The 21583-nt window shown below is 38.0% G+C and overlaps 1 protein-coding gene across 1 annotated transcript in view; it reads right to left on the bottom strand.

Annotated features, from left to right (window-relative positions):
* LOC139712236 (casein kinase I-like) overlaps positions 1–21583 on the bottom strand; it is an 89464-nt gene that overhangs the window by 6767 nt on the left and 61114 nt on the right. Inside the window, exons 5-7 of the mRNA XM_071624073.1 lie at positions 7325–7473; positions 5689–5923; positions 4469–4554 (exon numbers count right to left, since the gene is read on the bottom strand). Of these exons, the coding sequence (XP_071480174.1) occupies positions 4469–4554; positions 5689–5923; positions 7325–7473 (470 nt within the window). The remainder of the gene's footprint in view (positions 1–4468; positions 4555–5688; positions 5924–7324; positions 7474–21583) is intronic.

Raw genomic sequence — 21583 nt, 5'->3', positions numbered from 1 at the left:
GCAGTACAGCATGCATTGTACGATGACACTGTATTGATGAACAGAACAGAAAGTGCCAGAGTATTCTTGTGATTAAAAGTAGTGACAAATGTTATTCTCAACGCTCATTGGATGTTTCAAATATGACAATACAGTGCATGTAATCATGTTGCACGTTAATTACTCTTATCTTCAAATCGTCTACACGATGTGAAGATTATTCCAAAGGTTCGTTAATCCATAAATGAAATAAGTTCTATTATTCCAAAGTTTTGTTTAACTCTAGAGGGTAGAAAAAAGTCATGAAATAAAAGCGTGAAATCTTTAAGCGTTACAAAATAATCGCAGTTCATGTTGGGGGGGGGGGGATCCTTTAAGGTAAGACCAGCCTTTTCAGGGTTAAAATAATCTACACCGTATGCTGTGCAGTACAGCATGCATTGTACGAGGACACTGTATTGATGAACAGAACAGAAAGTGCCGGAGTATTCATGTGATTAAAAAAAGTGACAATTCGTTATTCTCAACGCTCGTTGGATGTTTCAAATATGACAATACAGTGCATGTAATCAGGTTGCACGTTAATTACTCTTATCTTCAAATCGTCTACACGATGTGAAGATTATTTCAAAGGTTCGTTAATCCATAAATGAAATAAGGTCCATTATTCCAAAGTTTTGTTTATCCGAAAATGAAAAAGAAAAAAAGTTTGATTATACCGAAGGTCTTTAATCCGAAAACAAAGGTTTGTAATTCCGAACGTTCGTTAGTAGACATCTTCTTTTCATATTTGAACTAACGAGCCTTCAGAATAACGAGCCCAATTTTATTTTCGGATAAATGAACCCTCGGATTTTGGGTGTTTAAGGTATGAAAATACATGTGATCATGTCGCATGTTAATGAAACTTCACATCATTTACATGATGTGAAGAAAAGCAAATTAAATGGATGCGAAAAAAATACACATCTGTTAGTGCTAATGAGTCTCGGGAGTGCATGGCAGTGTCAGCGATATACGCACCTGCGTATATTTATTAGTTGCACCCCGACTTCTGGGGACCTATTTAGAAGAAAAAGAACAGGAAGAAAAATGAAATTGGTGCAGCATCGCTTACAGTTGTCATCCCGCAGGTTCATTAGTAAGCACCTTCTTTTCATTTTTGGAATAACGAACCATATCTATTTTTGGACTAACGAACCTTTGGAATAACTAACCCCATTTCACTTTCGAACGAACCTTTGGAATAAGAAACCATATTTCATTTTGGGATTAGCAAACTTTCGGAATAATGAACCTTTGCTATGATGCTGTAAAATTTCATGTTCGGCTTAACGAACCCCATTTCATTTTCTGATTAACATTTACACAGGTATAGGGAATGCATGTGTTTTGGAATAGCAAACCTTCAGAATAACGAACATCATTTATAACATGGTGCCTTCAACGCTGCATTTAGCTTACTTGCATCAATGAGAAATGAAAAAGTGTCTGTAATTACCTTTCATTAAGTGACAAATTGTTGGTTGACAAATTTTTGGTTGATAAATTGCTGATACTTATCATGTAACTATGGTGAAAGTTTTCATTGCATTTTACCCTTTCAATTTCTATTTCAAAGACTAAACTGTGCCCAACTGCAACAGATTAAAGATTTGAACCATGGATCACGCCATCTTTATTGCATCTCAATTTAATCATGTTGCCATTTAGTGCGATAAAACTTTAGCCCAAAGGACACAATAGAACTCAATAAAATAAGGAAAATGAGTTTTTCCAGCTGATGTACATCCCCTAAACACACGTCAAAAGCCGCCTGAAAATAATGGAATCGGAATGGTCTTGTCTTGTAGCTTCACTCACTCTTGGCTTATTATGGCTTTCCAAGAAAACTATCATGAGTGTATCAACAATGTTTACGTAGCAGTAGTCTTTGTGTGCACAGGTACGTATGAAGCTGCAAACATTCATGATTTGCTTCTATGCTTCTGCTGGCTTGCGTAAGCTTGGGCGAGCCTGTGGCAAGTCTGGAGACTAAGTTTTGTGTAAACAAAATGAATGCATGGTGCAGTTTAACAGTGATTCACTACACTTTGCGGCACAATAAGACTTGAATAGGTGTTGCAAATTTAATGATTTTTCTTTGAAATTGTCCTCAGAAACTGATTGACTTAGGTGATAAGTTGACTATCAAGAAAAATGGACTTGTATGGAGGAATAATACACGTAAGCCTATGCACAAAAATTGGACTTCACCATTAGCTTTGACTTCACTGATTATTCAACATTGTATGCGCAGTTGACTTACGTGGAGTTTACTGTAATGAAAACCCACACCAATGCGGACATATCCAAAACTACACCACTGGTTCAGCACTCCAAGGGACTGGCATATATCAAGTCTGCATGGTACAGCTCTTGCTCTGCATTACAGTTTACCTAAATACGGCAACCTCAATCTTTGCAATTTTGTTACCTCTGCCAAGGGAGGAGGTTATGTTTTCACCGGTGTTTGTTTGTTTGTCTGCATGCAAAATAACTCAAAAAGTTGTGAATGGATTTGGATGATACTTACAAGAAAGGTTGAGAATAACACAAGGAACAGATGATTAATTTTTGGTAGTGATCTGGGAATTTTTATGGCTTTTATGAAGGATTTTCCATATTTTGGCAGGTAGGGTCAATGAACTTGGAGTTCAAGTTTGCATATATGCACACTAAAGTGCATGCTCTAGTTTCTGCTAGGGTGAGGGACGCCGTGTAGCTGGAAGTTGATGACGTTTTACAATAGGCTTCTACATGTATATTGGGAAATCAGCACGCATACATGGGTGGAAACCACTGATATATAAATGGAAGAACAAGATCAATGGTAGAAATGAGCTGCTTGGTGGAGGTCTGTGCTCTCAGAGTGCTTCTCTGGGTTTCAAATGCACTGAGGTTGGCAGCTTTGTATTACACAAGATTAAAGACTGTAATCTCTGGTAACACTAGGGTATAAGTTATGGAACAAGACCACTTGAGTCTAAAATGGTATACCAATGATAATTCACACCAGAAGTTGATTCAAATCACAATTGAACACCCTCTTCTGGGTTTCTTCCCCCCCCCCCCATTTTTACATATGTATCAACAAAGGATGTTAGAGCTTAAGTTAGTGTAAATGTTTCCCCTACTAGTGAGGCCTGAAAAGGTATCAGGTATATCACATTATTCAACAAAAGGGCAAGATAATTGCTATTGACAAAACAGGATGAAATTTTTTTTGTTTATGCTTTTGTATTCATTGTACTATCTGAAGTATAACAAACCACATGCTACTATCAACCTAGCCATAACATGTTTCTTAACTGCTGACAGACAGGATGTGCTTGAAGTTGTCAGGGAATTGTCAAAAGTATTGTCCAGTCCTTTTAAGGCCATGTGATGGAGACATGAGCTCCATGGTAAGTGATCATTTTTCCTCTACAAAAATGTTAGTTTCTCTTAAATATTCTGCATAATCTTATACCCAAAGTCATATGAGAGTTTTTTTTTTTTTTCTGGGGGCGGGGGGAACGGACCAACACACAAACACATCGTTTGGCGGACTAAAATGATAAACCATGTTGCACACATTGAAAAAATAAATATGAAGAAAAAAAATATGAACACATGCATCTACAAACTCAATAATCTGAAGAAATGGATGGTACCATTAACGAGGGAATCCACCCAAAAAATAAATAAACTCAAAAAGAAAGACAAAAAAAAAATCCCTACAGAACATTTTAAACATGACAATAATCAGGAAAGAAATAAAGAAGATATGGCACTTTAAAATTTCACATTTTTTCAGAAAACATTTCCTGGTGGTAGGTAGGTTTATACTGGCTGGATTTAAACTTGTGTGGTATCTCTGTCATGACTCTGATGGAGAAATCATTATCTAACAACAGGATGTAATTCAGAATATTTTTATTTAACGCATATTGGAAGACAACTTCACCTTCAAATGCCTCTAAAAAATAAATACAGAATGACACAGGGAAGAATAACGGGATATACTTCCATTTCTCAACATCCAATCGTATGACTTGTTTACCTTGAAATATGACCCATGTTCTCCTGTTACCACCAAAATGCCACCATCATTTGAAATTTGGAGGGAAAACAGTTTGCTACATTTTCCGGCTCGTGCTTGACATTTGAGAAGTTGTGTATTTGACATTTGTAACATTTGCTGTTGTGATAGCTCTTCAGTCTGTGTTTTTATGCCGAAGAAAATGAATGGACTTGAAACCAGGGAAAGGCATGTGACAGAGATGGTAAATCCGGCATAAATATGATTCTGCAGGTACAGAGCGGTCTTCAGTGAAAGTAGTGACAGTCTACGGATGTTGTCATTAAGTTAGAAACCGAGAGTATTTGTCTTGCCCTGAGAGGCAAATTCAAGGAATTGTAATGTTTTCTTTATCTTTTTGTTGGGTTGAAAGCAAGATGCTGTTACCTTTAATCCCTGCCATGGTAAGCTGCCCCGTAGAAAGTACATGAACATGTGACCTAAGGCTTCTAAGTCATCCCGCCGACTTTGCTCTGTAGGAAGAAATAGAAAGAGACACAGACAGACAGACAGACAGACAGACAGACAGACAGACAGACAGAGAAAGATGGAGACAAGAGAAAAAGAACATCCACTTTAGAGACTTGCTGGACACACAAGGTAGCACTCAGCATAAACAGAGGCTGCGGGACGATTATAAACATGATGAGCTAAAAAATGAGCACGGTGGGGGAAGAGACCGGTCTTAGCTGCACACATCCCTCCTATCCCACATGTCTACATGATTTTCTAGCATCTTCTTCACAGGAGACTAATCAGTTCCCCCCTCCCCTTAACACTTCAGAATTGTATACAATAACAACAGCAAGGGCACTGTCATTCCTGACTGACTTTCAGTAAAATTCACATTAATCAGAGAACTTTAAAAAACATGAAAGAAAATGATTTAAAGGAAGACTTGTTGAACACACTAAACTAAATTATCATCATTTTGTAAGCACAGTGAACAGGCCATAATCGAATCTATCAAAGATACAATGCTGACATGTTCAAAACAGCTAAAGCCCATTGCATTGCCAGCAAGACAGCCAACTATGAATTCATAGTGTAGGTCCTGATTATCTTTCCTGTACTGTATACATTTGACCAATTGCCACATAGCATCTTCCCTGGCTATGTAAAATGACAGCTAATGTTACCATTTCCCAAAATGCCTGTTGTTGATGTACCAGCCTGACATCATGTGTATATGAATAACATCTCATGTTACCTTTTCCTGAATGAGTAGATGCTGACATGATACACATCAAATCTATGGCCAACATTGTGTATTGATTCTCATACATAGGAGGAACCCCTTCAGAATACTAGTTCTTTCTACCTTGCCTCATAACATGTAGATACCCATACAGTCAGTCTACTCCTCCCCCCCCCCCCCATGCCAGTTTTCATAACCTTTTCTAGTATAAAGCAAGCTAATGTTCAACTGTCCACCCAACCCTTTGACATATCATGGCATTTCTTAATACCCTTACCTAAATATGAGCTCATACATTGATCTGACCCTTTCTAAATGCCAAATCTTGTAACCTTTTTCGTACATGCCTGTTGCTCCTCATAAATTGGTCTACGGAAAACCCTCTCCAAATGCCCGTCCTTGATATTACCTTTGCCTAAATGCGTGTTGATACTCATATATCTGGCCGTGCCCGTCAGGCTCTTGTGCTCCCGGTAGGGTATATGCTTGTTGGTCTCGGGGTCAATGTACTCCTTGGCCAGGCCAAAGTCGATGATGTGGATGACGCCCTGTGTCTTGCTGGAGCTCCGGCCAATCAGGAAGTTCTCCGGCTTGACGTCGCGATAGATGAGGTGTTTCGTATGTACATATTCTATTCTGTGTAGCTGTGGAGACAATTGAGCAAGAGAGAGCGAGAGAGACACAAAGAGAGAGAGAGAGAGACAGACAGATATTATCAATGTGCAATATCTATACAATCTGATATATTGTGATACAATTTAAGATAACGACAAAAAAAAAAGAATTAAATTATTTGCAGAAGTGCTGCAGATGATCACAGTCCCCTAACAAATTGCAATAACTTGATACACATCACCAGATTCCCTCCATTAAAAAAAAACACCAAACAATAATAATACAAATATAACAATACACTGACTGAATGAAATATACACAAATTCTCAGCTTCAATTCATACTGCAAAATGTGAACTGTGATTTACTGTCTTTGAATATATACATGTATGATAAATCAATTCAACTAGGCAATGTAGACCATGTGTAGGTTTGTATTCATTTTTTGTGCATACTCGTCTTGCATTCAAGATGCCATGATAATCCAAAACCATCATCTTTAAGATTTGTCTGATAAAGCAACTATTGGAAATATGCCACCTGAATTCTCATAATACAAAAATGCATTGATTTACAGCAAATACAATGGGCTGCTAAAAATCAGAGGGACACTCTCCATAAATTTGGAAAGGTGGACAAAAACTTGCCAATCACAAGAGAATCATTTGTCAGGACTGGTGAGTATTAACCCATTGAGGAAGAGCTGATTTTTTTATCACACAATTCCCACAGACACCTGCCCAAGTATAATCAGGACTAGTCTTCATTGGGTTAATAAGACTCATGAGTATGCTGTGAAGTGAGAGTCTTGCAAACAGGAAAACTGTTGCAATTTAGAGATAGGAGGTGTGTGCTCACATTGTGTTTTTGAAGCTGGATGTGGGAGGGTAGCCATTATGGCTACTTGTGTACGTCAAACTGGGTGTGGTCGAAAATACATATAACTGGAATGACTGTTCGTTCGGTATGAAATCACAAAACATGACATGGAAAAAGTTTATGGGGTAGAAAATGACCAGCTTCATGACTGGAAGAATACAGCATGTGTTTGTCACACATACACATGGATTATGAAGACATATTTTTGTATTTTTCCCCTTGGAAAACATGATAGAAAAGAGCAAATAAAGAATCCCTTCTGAAGCTCCCAGTTCCTCTTGTTAGGACATAAACAGCTACTAGTGAAATATCAGAGGCTTTCACTGAGGTTGCTGGATTTGTCAACTTACGTTTATTATTTTTTTTGGAATTGACAAAGTGTTTTACGAAGTCCATCTCTGATGTGAGGTTTGATTTTGTAAACATAAATAATTGGGGGAAGGAGTAACGTTTAATGACATATACTATTCTAACAGCCTATTTCAAGATGGCATATCCCAGAAACGGGAAGAGATGTATTGCTACTTGTTCATCCAATCGGCTGACACTTACCAGTTGTATCGACAAGAGTAGGACTGTTTTGAGGGAGAATTGTCTGTTACAGAGATCAAAGAGATCTTCCAGGCTTGGTCCAAGGAGTTCCATGACCATGGCGTTGTACTTCCCACAGGGGCCAAAGTAATGCACTTGGGGGACACCTTCTGCAGATGGGAAGAAAAGGCGATGGCAAATAGATGAGTCTAGGATCTAGTTTTCCTCATTTTATTTGTATATGAAGAGTTCCTTTCCAAAAGGTGCTAAATCTACTTTTTATAGTATAAAAGGAGAAAAACATGGATTTATATTTCACATGCTTGTAAATGTTTTCATGCACTAACTTTATGTCCCACAAAAGTACCCCATACAGGACAAAGAAAATGTGTCTTGGAAAAATGTATGTGTCTACACAGATTTTTAAAGAATGGATATTGGGGGGGGGGGGGTTGTGGATTTAGCACCTTTGGGAACAACATTTTTAACAGTGATGAACAATGTGTAAATGGTGTTTTGTCTTTATAGTGGCAAGTTTTTGAGACTTTTGTGTATTTTTCTGGGATGATTTATTATCTCTACACATTCTCCTGTTTTCTCAATCTCTCAAAGAATGTATATGCATAGATATGAAACATTTCACAGCTAATAATCAAGTACTATGTGGGTCATCTGGAAAGCTCTATACAGGCAGGAAAGTTAGCCAGCCAGGCTTATACTCTAAGGTCAAAGTTTGGTCACCCAAGCACAAGTTTTTCTCATTGGATCCTACTGGATTTGGCACCTTTTGGAGCAAAACTAAGTTTTCATTGCTCAATATCTCTATTTTCTCACAAGAAATTTAGTACTTCAAAGAGTTTACTGTATTGGACTGCTAAAATTGAATATATCCTTTTGAAAAGGAACTCTTTACAATCTATCTATCTTTCTATCTGCTCTATATATTTTTCTTCTTTTTTAATCGTTTCTCATGAACTAGTTCATTCACCCAATGATGATATTCTCCTGCCTGTCCATGACTGGTTCAGTAGTTTATTGTACAGAAAAGTTGACAGATATGATACAAACAAACCACAAAGCTCAATCACAACAGAAACCAAAATTAACTGAAATATGAACAGAGGCAATGACACCAGCAACACATGAAATTGAGATCAACATAATATTTTTACTTTCTATGTGTTCAAATTGTGAATTCTAAATAATGAATCACGAAAGCTCTGTCATGTACACGTACTGGTTTTCATCAGAGGTTTTGGCCAAATAGTGTCAATTTGCTATGATGCTCACACAAGGTTGATGCACTGTACCAAACTGCCGATACTCCATTCATTAATTAACTGTGATGCTCTGACTAGTGGAATCAATAATACCTCACAAATATTTAAATTGTGATTAAAAAAAAAAGGGGGGGGGGATCAGATTTGTGCTTTTGATACCAATAAGACCTGATGATAGTTATCTCATTACTTTTGTTATTCTTACAGATGTTTTACTGGATAAAAAATAAAAGTGATATCTACAAGGACAAGAGCATGATATCTTAATTCAGAAGGCAAATAACCCACTATTTTCCTTTACCTCTCCAATGCCAAATTCCTTCTAAAAGAGTGACACACACACACACACACAGAGCTTTTGCATATACTCTACAAGTATCACAAATGTGATACTTATTCCCATTATCAATTTGGCCAATAACTATTACATCCTTCATTAATGGAATCCTGTACTGTGATTGGTCTACACAGCATCATGTGACCAAACATAATATTGCTTGATGTTGATGACCAATGTTGAAAAGAAAATGCCAAAGGAGAAAAATATGCTATATCATGATGTAACATTTATTGTATATCGCACCATACCATGAATATTACGTCATATTGATAAATGACAGATCAATGTTTTTTTTTTTTTCATTGACAGCATGTGTTAATGCTATGGGCATCCACCTCACAGACCACTGTGTAATTCACATCCATTGGGGTACACAGATTGTCAGCACTAGAGTATCCAAACATCTTCATTTCAACAAATTTACTATCTTTTTTATGATCAGTTGGAGGGACATAAAACATATAATTCATATCATGCACTGTCTTGGAGCCATGAGTGAAATCATGGATTCCTTGGTGAAAGAAAATGCATATTTTTCTTTGGGGCTGCATCCCTCTTGCCCCGTCAGAATCTACAATTTCAACGAGAGCCCCTCAGTGCATGGTACGTTGTATGTCTGTTTACTATGCACACAATTAATATTTCCTCTACCTGCTACATCATATTACAAATACTTCCTTTGACATCAGTTGGCATGCTAAGCGGATCAAATCAGGGATGAAAGATATTTAAACACACATACACAAATTCAATCCCAACAAATTGAACGCAAAATACTAATATTCTGATGTGTTTAACTCACAGCAATTCCATCGTGTTTCCCCCTCCTTACACTTATTTGCTAGAAATATGACTAAATACTTCAATTCGTGGGAAAATATTCATCAGCTGACATTTCCAAACAAGTCCTCTACCCATAAAGACTCGTATGGTGCATCAATTCTGCCAGGCCATCATGATTTCTCAGGAAAGCATCACTTGTCGAATTTACCCACTCTCGCTCGTCACACAGGCCCCTCCTCATAAAGTCCTCCATCAGAGCAACGCTACCTCCTCTCTAATCCATCCAGTGAATATCATTTACATTGAAATCTTGATTACACTCTGCTGTCTTGGGGTATTAATATTACTGTAACTCAGCCATGTATCACCATCTCCCAAACACACACACACACACACATGTACGTTTTATACACAAAAAGACAGACACACACATTCAGCACTGCTCATGATGCATTATATTGGTAAGCCTTTTTTGACGTGACCTCTCAGTAAGAAGGGATCGTTGGAAGGGACAGGGGCAGCTTTGCAACTGGGGAAATGGGTAGGGTGACCCATTTAGCATCTCTCTCTGGTTCTTAGGGCTCACTGTAGCTCACACTTTTTTTTCCTTACACCACAGGTAAACACTTGCAGTATAGATTGTCCAGTTCCTGCAGAGTTCTAGCACAGAAGATTTATTTTGAGAAAAACCGGCCACAGTTTGTTCAAAACAGGTGCTCTCACAAATTTCTTTTTTTTTTTTTGGTCTCTCTCAATAGTGTACCCTAAGGAAAAACATAAAAACAAATTTATACTCTGTTTTTCATATGCTTTTTAACATATCCTGTCCTTATGTGTGTTCTTTTTTATTCAATTCTTGCTCATATGCCTTTGGAAATTATGTCTTCATACCAATAACAGCTATAAGCAGTAAAACAAAAATGGAGTTTTGCAACATTTTCTGATACACTCCTTGAACCATGAGAGTTCAAGCTCTCATCCATACCCGAGTTTCTTGACATGTATTGGGCAAAAAAGTACAGTACCTCTCCATGGACTTCATCACGTTTAAGTTTTTAAAAGTGAAAGTATGGGTATTTCCTGGCTGTGTTCAAAGTCACTCACTGTGAAATAATGATTAAAGCTTGATCTGTGACCCATGATCAAACTCAGCATTTGCATTTCTTGTGCAAAGGTGAAATTTGGCCTAAAATGTTTCTTTTTGTGTGTGTAAAGTCAGCTGCTTTTCAAGTCACTGTAGTAATGACGTACCATGTGTGATTTCTTAATTCCTATCGTTCAGATGATCTAAAATAGTCGTTGTGGTACCTTGTGTTACACCTGTTTGTTTATTTTCTTAACTGGAAGGGAGTGTTAATATAAATAATTGAGCCAGTCACACTTACAGTGGAATTGCGCATTATTTACGGTGGTCATATAAACTGTGCAGATGTTCTGTGTTCACCCCAGACGATGGCACGGCACAAGGCGTCTGGCGTGAGGCTGGGGTGACTCTGAGGTAAAGATCGCGCTAGATAGCCTGGCTCGAGTCTAGCAAAACCTCCAAGAGTTATGAAGACTCGCGCTAAATGAGGAGACTTTAAACGGTCTCTGGGGGTGAACACGGCACACACTTCGGTGAACCGTGCTGTTTGTGGCGGAGTGCACATATGTGTGCACAAGAAACTGCTGCCTCTCTGGAGGAGAAAGGCTTGCCAACTGGTTTTCACAGAAACGTACGCCAACGTTGCGCTAGATAACTTGGGGACTCTTTAACGTGTGTCTCTCTCATCCCCTGCTGAGTTTGTATAAAAAATGCTCTTTTTCATCTGGCATGTCCTCTGGGTGTCCTCATGAGGTCCTCCTAGACAGGGGGACTCTAATCGAGGTACACATTGTACTAGCGAGATCTTCTCTGTCGTCTCAAATAGCCCTCAAAGTACAGCAATATGGTCTTGGAGACAGACTTCATATACACACCAGGCCCCGATGAACTCCTCAATAGCCCAACTGTGATGACTCACTGCACGAATGAGGTGATGGGCCGGCTGACAAACACTGATTGGCCGTGGTCAAACACAATGAGACTTGAGGAATGAGGACACTCATGACCATCCCCCTCTAAAGAAAAACAGTTTGTGCAACTGTCCAGAGCAAGTAACTCCCCCCCCCCCCCCCCCCCCCATCACATGTACACATCACACGTTTAGACAATATTTAGTCAACACATGGTTAATTCAATCCACGGTACATATTCCAAATAACCTCAGTCTACATACATTTCTGACTAAAATGTCAAACTGACAGTGCTCAGGCAAAAGCAGCACAAAAAAAAAAAAGGACAACTGCAGACCCCATGGGATTTCCCCTTGTATAGATACACATACTCAACTTCTCACATCATGAGAGTTAACATGTGACACTGATTTGATGAGATTTCCCTGTTATAGCAGAGTTAGCCAATGGAAATTCCAAGCCAGTCTCTACGGATGAGAGAAGTCAATACAATCTACAAACTAGAAATGGAATGGGAGGGTGGGGGACATTTTACTTGGGCAAGACAAATGTGTTTGGGGCCTTCTTCAACCGATGCTTACATCATATGACTCATTCTGCGCAAGCCTGAGGAAAAAAAAACCCACACAAACAAAGACCCCAAGAAAGATAGATAATTCCATTCCGCACGAATGTGACAGAGCACATGAATGTATCGCATCGCATAAAGAGCGACCCAAGCCCTCTGCTCTGTCGTCGGGGAGGGAGAAAGGAGACGAAAACCGGTCTCGGGCAATCATTGCACTCTGGAGATCAATAACTCAAACACAGAAGCGCACTGGCTGATGCACTTTGTGGTACCTCCACAACGGGAGGAGGGAAGCACCATTCAAGTCAACCATAGTCACGGTTAACCGGCGCTCTGTTCGTGAGGACCGAAAAACTTTGCAGAGGAATCACTCGGGTAATACGAACATACACAAAGTGCCGCCAGCTGGAATAGATTTCTCCTCTATCAAGTGAGACAAATCATGTAGACGTTCCATCGGTGTAATGCGGGCGCGAGTAAAGAACTGTAAGCAGCCGAGGATTTTATGTTGCGATTCTTGATCACAAAATCAATTACCGCTCACCCGCTTGTGCCGTCAAGCATACAAATGGACATTTCATGAATCAACTCCTCGACAGGGCGACTGTCCTCTTTAAATTCAGTACATCGAATTTATGAAGGAATAAACACATAGCATCATGCTTCACGTGACAATTCTCTAACACGATTTTTACAGTCACAATGCACACATTTTCAAGATGTAAGATAACACACCAAGCCAAACTGCTGATTGTGGTGGGAGAGGACAGGATTCTACAACATTATTACACACACAAAAAAAAAAAAGGAAAAATGAAGTAAAAATGATTACAGCTCATGATAACAACACAGAAAGATATGTCATGTACATGCAGTCTCTTCTCTTTTTCTTTAGATATCTACTTTTATCCCCTGGTTTCCATGACAGGTCTCTGTCTAATGATGGCTGATCGGCAACAGAGTCAGTTAATACTACAGACATCAACTTGGCATCTCTCCCTTAATACACACACACACACACACACACACACACACACACACACACACACACACACACAGGAAATGGTTTCTTACTTTTATTTAAAAAAAAATCTTGACTTCACACAGCATAGCACATACGACAGAGAAAGAGAAAAAAAGAAAGAAAAGAAAAGCAGGTGCCCTTGTACCTGCTGCTAATTTGCCTGTAATTTGTCTCCGTTTTCCCTCCTTTGCTATCCTTCTATGATAATATAAAATCGATGAGGACAGAGGTATACAGGGGGTACTTTAGCACCAAATAAATACTTCCTGTCCTAGTTGAATTTAAAATTAGCAATCATCGGTTGTTCCAAGCTGATGCTATTTCAGAGTTTTTTTTTTTTTTCTCTCTTTTTTTTTTTTAACTGCTGAGGCAAAGAAATCAAGAGAGGAAAACGGGGTCAATGAATAATGCAACACGATTTGCAGACACTTGTTATTTCCTTACCTACTCAAGAATGCAACTGTTGCACCTATTACCATAAAGCAATTTAAACATTGCCGCTCCGTATTTTCATCTTGGTCAAATGCATCACAATGCACAAACAGCTTGACTGGATGAGAATGATAGTAACATTGCACTCACAGTTTTATCAAAATGTGGTGGCATGACACTGATGGCTTTATAGCATGCAGTCAAAGAAAGCGTAAATGTCCTATCAGATTAATACAAGTAAACATGTTCATTATCATTAAAGACATTATCTATCATGTGCAGATGCAACAAAAACCAAGCTTTAGCACTTCAAAATAATTCTAAAATGTGAGTTAGGGATAGAAACAACCAATGTAAAAATTGTAATCAGTGTATAATCTTTGTTAAGTATTGATAAATATACAAAATGTGAATAATAGTATAATAAAATTGTTTCTAGAATAAACCATCTACAGTTATGGTTTATTGAGAAAAATAATATCTCGTTATATTTAGGCTTTATTGCAAAGTTTTTATACAGTTGGATGTTGTGTGATACAACTGACCTACACATATGCATCAAATGTGATAACTGGAGCATTTTCTTTTTTTTTAATCACTGCTCCCAATGGTAAACAATATCTTTAACATTTCAGATTTCTCGATTGTAAATGACTATCAATATGACTGGAAATATGAGCCAGATACATGAACTGATCAGGAAACAATTAATCCTGAATATGAATCAGGTTTTATAAGACATTATGAACATGATATCAACCTAATAATGAAGAAGATGATGATGAAGAAGTTGACAATGATAATGATAACAATGACAATAATGATGACAATAAATGAACTGATCGCCTGTCAAGAGCCATCCACATGTATCAAAAGTAGTCAAAGGGGTGAGTCCCGCTCACTTTTTTTCCCACAATATTCATTTGTCCCGCTCACAAAGGCATCTCACACATAATGCAGGCTATCATGATTACTTCAACAATAATGCTGATAATTCATGAGGAGAAAACCTGATGACAATACCCTGCTCTGATTTCCCCTATGAAACCCCTCGCTTCTCAAAATTGCCCCTCCAATGCTGTCTGTTTCGTCATGACCTCATCAGCTCTTTTGGCAATCCCATACCATTGCTGTCACATTACTACCAATGAATGCACCGACTTAAAAAAGCTGCATAGAGCTTCATTGTATTGTACAAACACGTACACACACTGTATGTGTACGACATGAAATACGTTGGGCTGTACTGTGACAATAGCAAACACCAGGACAAGACATGATCATCATTTTGTTTTTTCCCTTCTTCTCTCCCTCAACCCTGTTCTGGAAGAAATCATTACCACTAAAGATATGTGAGGAAGAGTTGAGGAAATGCACATCGATCCCAATCGCTGGAGGCAAAGCCTTGTTGCCAGGGAGCGCACCGTGGGAATTAATGGTATGATTAACAATATGCGTATCCTCAGGTGAAGATGCATAATTCTGACTGCGAAGACGCGCGCCACGATCTGCCACCCAAAACAAGAGCTCCTTCCAGGCCGCAATCCAGCACCTGCCACACACCACACTGGGGGTGCTTCAAGTATTCAAGCTGCACAAAAGCCTAGCAACCCAGATGTATATGAACTGAGTTTCAGAGGAGAGTTTACTTCTCTATGCAGTTGAGGTCTTGCGGATGCTTCTCCCCCCCTTTTTTTTTTGGGGGGGGGGGGGGTTGTCAACTCAAAAGAGAGTGGTTCACTGTAGAATAGAGTATCATAGTAATGATACATTCAAATGTGTAAAAAGAAATATTAGTTATTATTCCTGCATTCATGGTCTCGCTGCAACATCAAACCTTATATTTTTGACTCCATCATCACAAAGTGGTTGATAAAATCTCTACGTATTCAAAGTGACTGACAACTTTTGTTTCTCATGAATAATAATGCCAAAAAAAAAGAAGCTAGAATCATAAGCAATATCATAAGAAGGAACACTTCAAAAATCCATGCAATACTCTAATAAAAAAAAGTGACTAACAAAGTATTTTTGTTTCAAGATTATTAATTAAAAAAATGCAGATCATAACGGATATCATAAGAAGGAAAAATTACAAAATCTGTTTTGTTAGCCAGTGGAGAGTCTCAAACAGAAAAAGTAGCATGAGTGATAAATCTTGTTGTGAAAGTATGACAACACTGAACAAACACTAATAATGTGGCATTAGGCACGAGAAAATCAACCAGCATTTTTTTTTTCTTTAAAGGCAATTGGAAAATCCCTGTATAGCAAATGTACTAAAATTCATATAGTGGCAGTCCTCATCACGTCATCAACTGATACGTAGCTCTCATAGAGTAATGTATCATAATGTCTTCAAGTTTTACTCTCTTTCGAACAAACAAACAAACAAACAAACAAACAAATCATTTTTTTTTAAACAAAGAGTCCAAGTATTTTTAGGACAAGTTCTTTTCATATCTTCATACACAGAGTCAGTCAATAGTTTCGCATATCATGCACATATTCACCAAAAACATATCTGTGGTTATTGTGTAGCACCTATCTGGCACAGCAACTGAGAATATTTCAGAAGAGGCATCAAAATCATATGACCTACATATTGAGACAACTAAACTACTGGGTGTTTACTGGTTAGAATATCAGAAAACGATTATGTGGCAGGCAAACCGTCTATACTCTTTGTTCTTATGTACACAGTCTGTGGCAAGTTTCCAAGAATTTGTTCAAATTTTGCAAATCAGCAATGACAAAGAGTAAAAAAGAATACCATAAGCATCCAGTTAGTGTGCAAGTCTACATGTCGAGGAAGTGAGTGTTATAATATCTAAAGATACTCATCAGGTTGCATAGCAACGATCTATGATGATCATGTCCAGACATTTAATCTGATTAAGAGTCTGTAGATTCTATGTGTTCCACACATAACAATCCTTCATGTGCATCATGCTCAACTTCAGAGTAATCACGGGAAAGCTTCACACCCTTTGAATCCATGTGACTACTCCCTTCCCAGCTTTTGTCTGAAATGACAACCTTGTAGCAATGCTCAATGATGCTCTGATGTAATACCAACACAAAATGCTATTGGTGGGACTGACCTCATACTTAACCCCCCCCCCCCCCCCCCATCCCCATCATTGATGATATGCATGGCTTATTGACTATGTTGCATGAGTGGTGGTATTGTTGCACCACAGTAAATTATCCCAGTGAAAATGTCTGGAGGACACCATCATATAATACTGAAAACCCTTCACGTTTGGGAGTGCACTGACAGCAATATGCACCAAACAATAATTGCTGTATACAATCTACTTATCAAAAGAGCTGTGTAGATTACATAGACCTGGGGGTGTTTCATAAAGCTGTTCATAAAGTTACGAACGACTTACGAGTGACTGGTGATCAGTTCTTATGCTGTATTATGGAAATTCTGATAAGTATAGCACATCAGAACTGATCACCAGTCGCTCGTAAGTTGTTCGTAACTTTACGAACAGCTTTATGAAACAGGGCCCTGAATAGTAGGGGGACATGAGGGGACAGTACATTAGTTATTGAATTGAATTTAATTGAATAGATTAATATTCTGTGAGAAGTAAGTTTACTTGAGTACACCTCAAAAACACATGATTCATTGAGTCCTACAGAGTCCAGAATAACATCTACAACATCATCCTGGAAACTCCTATTGTTCATCAATCAATGATTTAACTAGAAATGTCGCTAAGGCGACTGGTATGCCTCCGCCATAATGCATGATTCTCCTAATAGGTCTACAGTACATGTGGACAATGTGTGATTACATTTTCACAAAATTGGCAAAATACTAAAGTGACAAGTTTGTCACAAATGTGTTGAATGTTCACCTTCCTTGACCTAGGTTTAATTGGATGAATAGGAGAGCATGTATTTGGGGATTTAAGGAGTTTAGCTTGACTTTGACCCATTCATAAGTTTATGCATTGAGTAATTTTCAAGGTATGGAGAAAAAGTGTAATTTCTGTATTGAAAAGTACATTGTTACCATTTTCATCTGGCTTTTGACCCTAAAATTCATAGGATAATCACTGTCAGGAAGAACATGCATAAACATGTAGAAAGAGTCAAAATAACTTGAGCCACTTCCGAGATATGGAGGAAAAAGTTAGTTCAGCACTTTCCCTTGATCTTTGACCGTTTGACCTTTGAGGCAAAAAAGAAAAAGAAAAAAAAAAGAAAGTTTCCAGAGAATCTCTATTAGGTTATACATGCATACACCAAGTGTAAAAAAAAAAAATAATCCTGCTGGCATTGCATAAATATGAGGAAAAACATAAAATTTTGAAGTGTTGCCCTTGACCTTTGACCCCTGACCTTTGACCCCATGAACCCCAAATTCTCTAGTTATAATTACTGCCAGTCAGTACATGTATATATACTATGTTCCATGAAGACACCTTGAACAATTTCCAAGTTATAGAGAAAAAAGTGAAGCTTTAATATTTTTATTTGACCTTTTGACCGTTGACCTCATGACACCAAACTCTCACCAGAGAATCTTAATTGGGTAATACATGTATACACTAAGTTTCAAGAAAATATCTTCAGGCCTTGCATAGATATGGTGGAAATAGTGACATTTTATGTATTTGACCTTGACCTTTTGACCTTTGACCTTGAGCATGTGTACCCAAAAGTTGATAGGCACAACTTCACCCCCCAATACACATACATGCCAAGTTTCATTTGGATACCCCAAAAGGTTTTTTAGTTACGCTGTCCACAAAATTCATTACGGGGGGATGGACGGAAGGACGGACGGACAACCCGAAAACATAATGCCTCCGGCACCACTTTGTGGCGGAGGCATGAAAATACTCAGCTTTCGTCACCACATTATAGCTTTAAATGAATTCGTGTTCTCAAACAGAAGCATGGCTCTGGCATGCTATTGGAATAAAAAAGGTTATCAACTAACTGTTGAAAAACAACCCCCAGAAAGAAACAACGACGACGACGACAACAACAACAACAAGAACGACCACAACAACAAACCCCATCCATAAAGAAAATTCATGTACAGACAAGATAAAAAGCAAGGACAGGAAAATTACATATAAAGACCAGTTTCAGCAATCACAATACTTTCATTACTGAATACTATAATCCTGCAAATCCCAAAGATACATTGCATCCATGTCTCTGTTGGTGCTTCTTGGTAAACAAAGTCATTAAAATGAATCTGCAGATTTTTGTTTCAAATATCTGGTTCAGTCAATCCTGAAAGACCATCATCAATTCAGAACAAAGTTCAGCTCATTTCCTCAAAGGAAGTGCTGTCACCCAACACTTTGCCGCATCTAAAAAAAACACTGAGCTTCTATGTTTAAATAACCTTTTCTTGTGTTGTTGGGAAACTCCCTTTCTTTAAATCAGAATATTTTGATTTTTTTTTTCAGAGCTCTACAATGTACCTCATTCATATATATGCACAAGAGCATACATCACATGATGAAGGGACAGCATATGGTCACTACAGTGACCAGTAGAAATCCAGGAAAGGGTTGCTGAAGCCATTAAACTAAAGGAGAATGAACCCAAATATATATTATGTGGATTGAGTGAATGCAGAAATATTAGTACAACACATCAGTGAAGTTTGAGCAAATTGGACAATCCGTTCAAAAGTTTGGAATTTTGAAAGTTCTGGTACTACAGTCTCTGGGTGAAGACTACTGCAAATTGTGATGTCACAGTTTGACAACAATATAAAGAGAATCCCATAAATTTTCATACAAAAATGAAAAGTACACATTTCTCCCACTTGTTAATGGCAAATGTTTAGGGTAATACAATTCCCTCTGCCTTCTGAGAGAGATAAGCCAAGTGCCTTTTCATTGTGCTAAAAGAAAAAAGAAAATATGTTAATTTCTCTTTATATCTTATTCATACAGTTGTCCAACTGTGACACCATAAATTGCCATAGTCTTCTTAATCAGCATCTGTGGTAACAAAACTAAAATAAAAAAAATACATAACTTTTGAGCAGATTGTCCTGTTTCCTCAAACTTCACTGATGTATTCTAATACTTCTAAATTCACTCAATCCACATATATTTGAGTATCATTCTCTTTTAACAGATTCTCATAGATGCCTACTTTATCTGAGATGACATGTTTTCTGATGAATTTGGAATATTCTTTTCTGCTAAAACTGTTTTTGTAAAAACACATGAAAAAAGAGAATTACGTGACTTCCGCATTTTGAGTCCAATTTTGGTGAAACTTACAAACCATGATTCTGTTGGTCTGATTGCATTCTATATATCAAAGCCAGCTTGAACACACTGTGCAGTTGTACTTTAAAACATCCAAGTGCAGCTGGTTGCCAGAGGAGGAAAATGCAAACTCAGGCAGGCTGGGCGAGGTCTTCCTCACTACGTGTGCATGATCTCTAGCTGGAGGAACCATCGGGTCATTCGACGGGCAAGTTCCTCTTCATAATCACAGGAAAAACAGACATCAACTCCTGGCATCTTCATCTTTCTTTATCTATTTCTTTATATAATATATAAATACACATCACACACACACCACGCATACACATACTCAAATCTGCAATTCAATTTGGACTGAGACACAAGCTTTATAGCCACCGTAGACAATCAAAACATGGTGATGCAATACAAAACAAAATAATAACGATGCCAACAAAAACAGAAACTAGGCCTACGGCTCCATTCACCTTCCTTCTCACAGAGTCATAAATATGCTCTAATTGCCACAGAAAATTGGCAAGTTATCACACGCTTTTGGAGCTCTCATGTTCACAGTTCTTACACTTTATAATGCTCATTACTTTTAGGACCCCAATGATGATACAATGTACCTACCTGAATCTAGGGCATTGTTTTACAAAGAGATGTACAGTGTGCGATTCTCGCATTGTACTGGTTAAAAAAGCTGAAGTTACTACGGCAATGGAAAGGCTGAAGTTACTACGGTAATGGAAAAATAACACACATCTGATAGGTTTGTCACATGGCTGCTGTATAACTGTAGCTGTTAGTTACAGCTGCTGCAAAAGCCATTATGATAAATGGCCCACTGACTACGAAATAGCAAATGCGTAAACAATTGGTCATTAACCCTGACTGTGCTTCATTTGCCAACTGGTACAAATGGTCTGGAAACCACTTGTTAATGAAGAGAGATTACCTAATCCCCCTAATCCCTATTGTGTCACCATGGCCTTCCTGTTGGACTGAAGCACATCACTACACCTGAAAGGGCTTGCTAACTCTACAACTAACCTTTAGGTCAAGTTTTGATCAAGGATTACTGAATGCTGATGTCGAAGTTTGGCTAGTTATGCTAAGTGGCTGAGCCCATATAAGGTTAAAGGGACGTGAACCACGGATTCGAGAGGGCGCTGTTGAATGGACCCATTCTCAAAGGCATAATTTACCATTTGCAGATGAAACAAAAACCCAGCATTAGTGCTTTAAAATAGTTCTAAAATGTGAGTTAGGGACAGGAACAACCACTGTAAAAATTTGAATCCGTATAATCGATGTTATTGTTAAATACACAAAATGCGAATAATAGTTATAAGAAAAATATTTCCAGACTAAACCATCTACAATTATGGTTTATTGAGAAAATACTGATATCTCCTTATCTTTTAGGCTTTATTGTGAAAATTTTATATGGTATGATGTCTTGTGATGCAACAGACCTACACATATGCATCAAATGTAATATCTTGACAATTTTTTAAATCACTGCTCCCAAAGGTAAACAGGACCTTTAAGTATCTATCATGTTTTGAACGTCCCAATAAATGCAATTCTACTCTGTATTGAAAATA

Source organism: Diadema antillarum, unplaced genomic scaffold, assembly GCF_040938485.1.
Source record: "Diadema antillarum isolate AM-2024a unplaced genomic scaffold, OU_Dant_1.0 seq00001774_RagTag, whole genome shotgun sequence".
Taxonomy (NCBI): domain Eukaryota; kingdom Metazoa; phylum Echinodermata; class Echinoidea; order Diadematoida; family Diadematidae; genus Diadema; species Diadema antillarum.
Note: the sequence above shows the minus strand (reverse complement) of the source record. Positions and strands in the feature narration are given on the sequence as shown.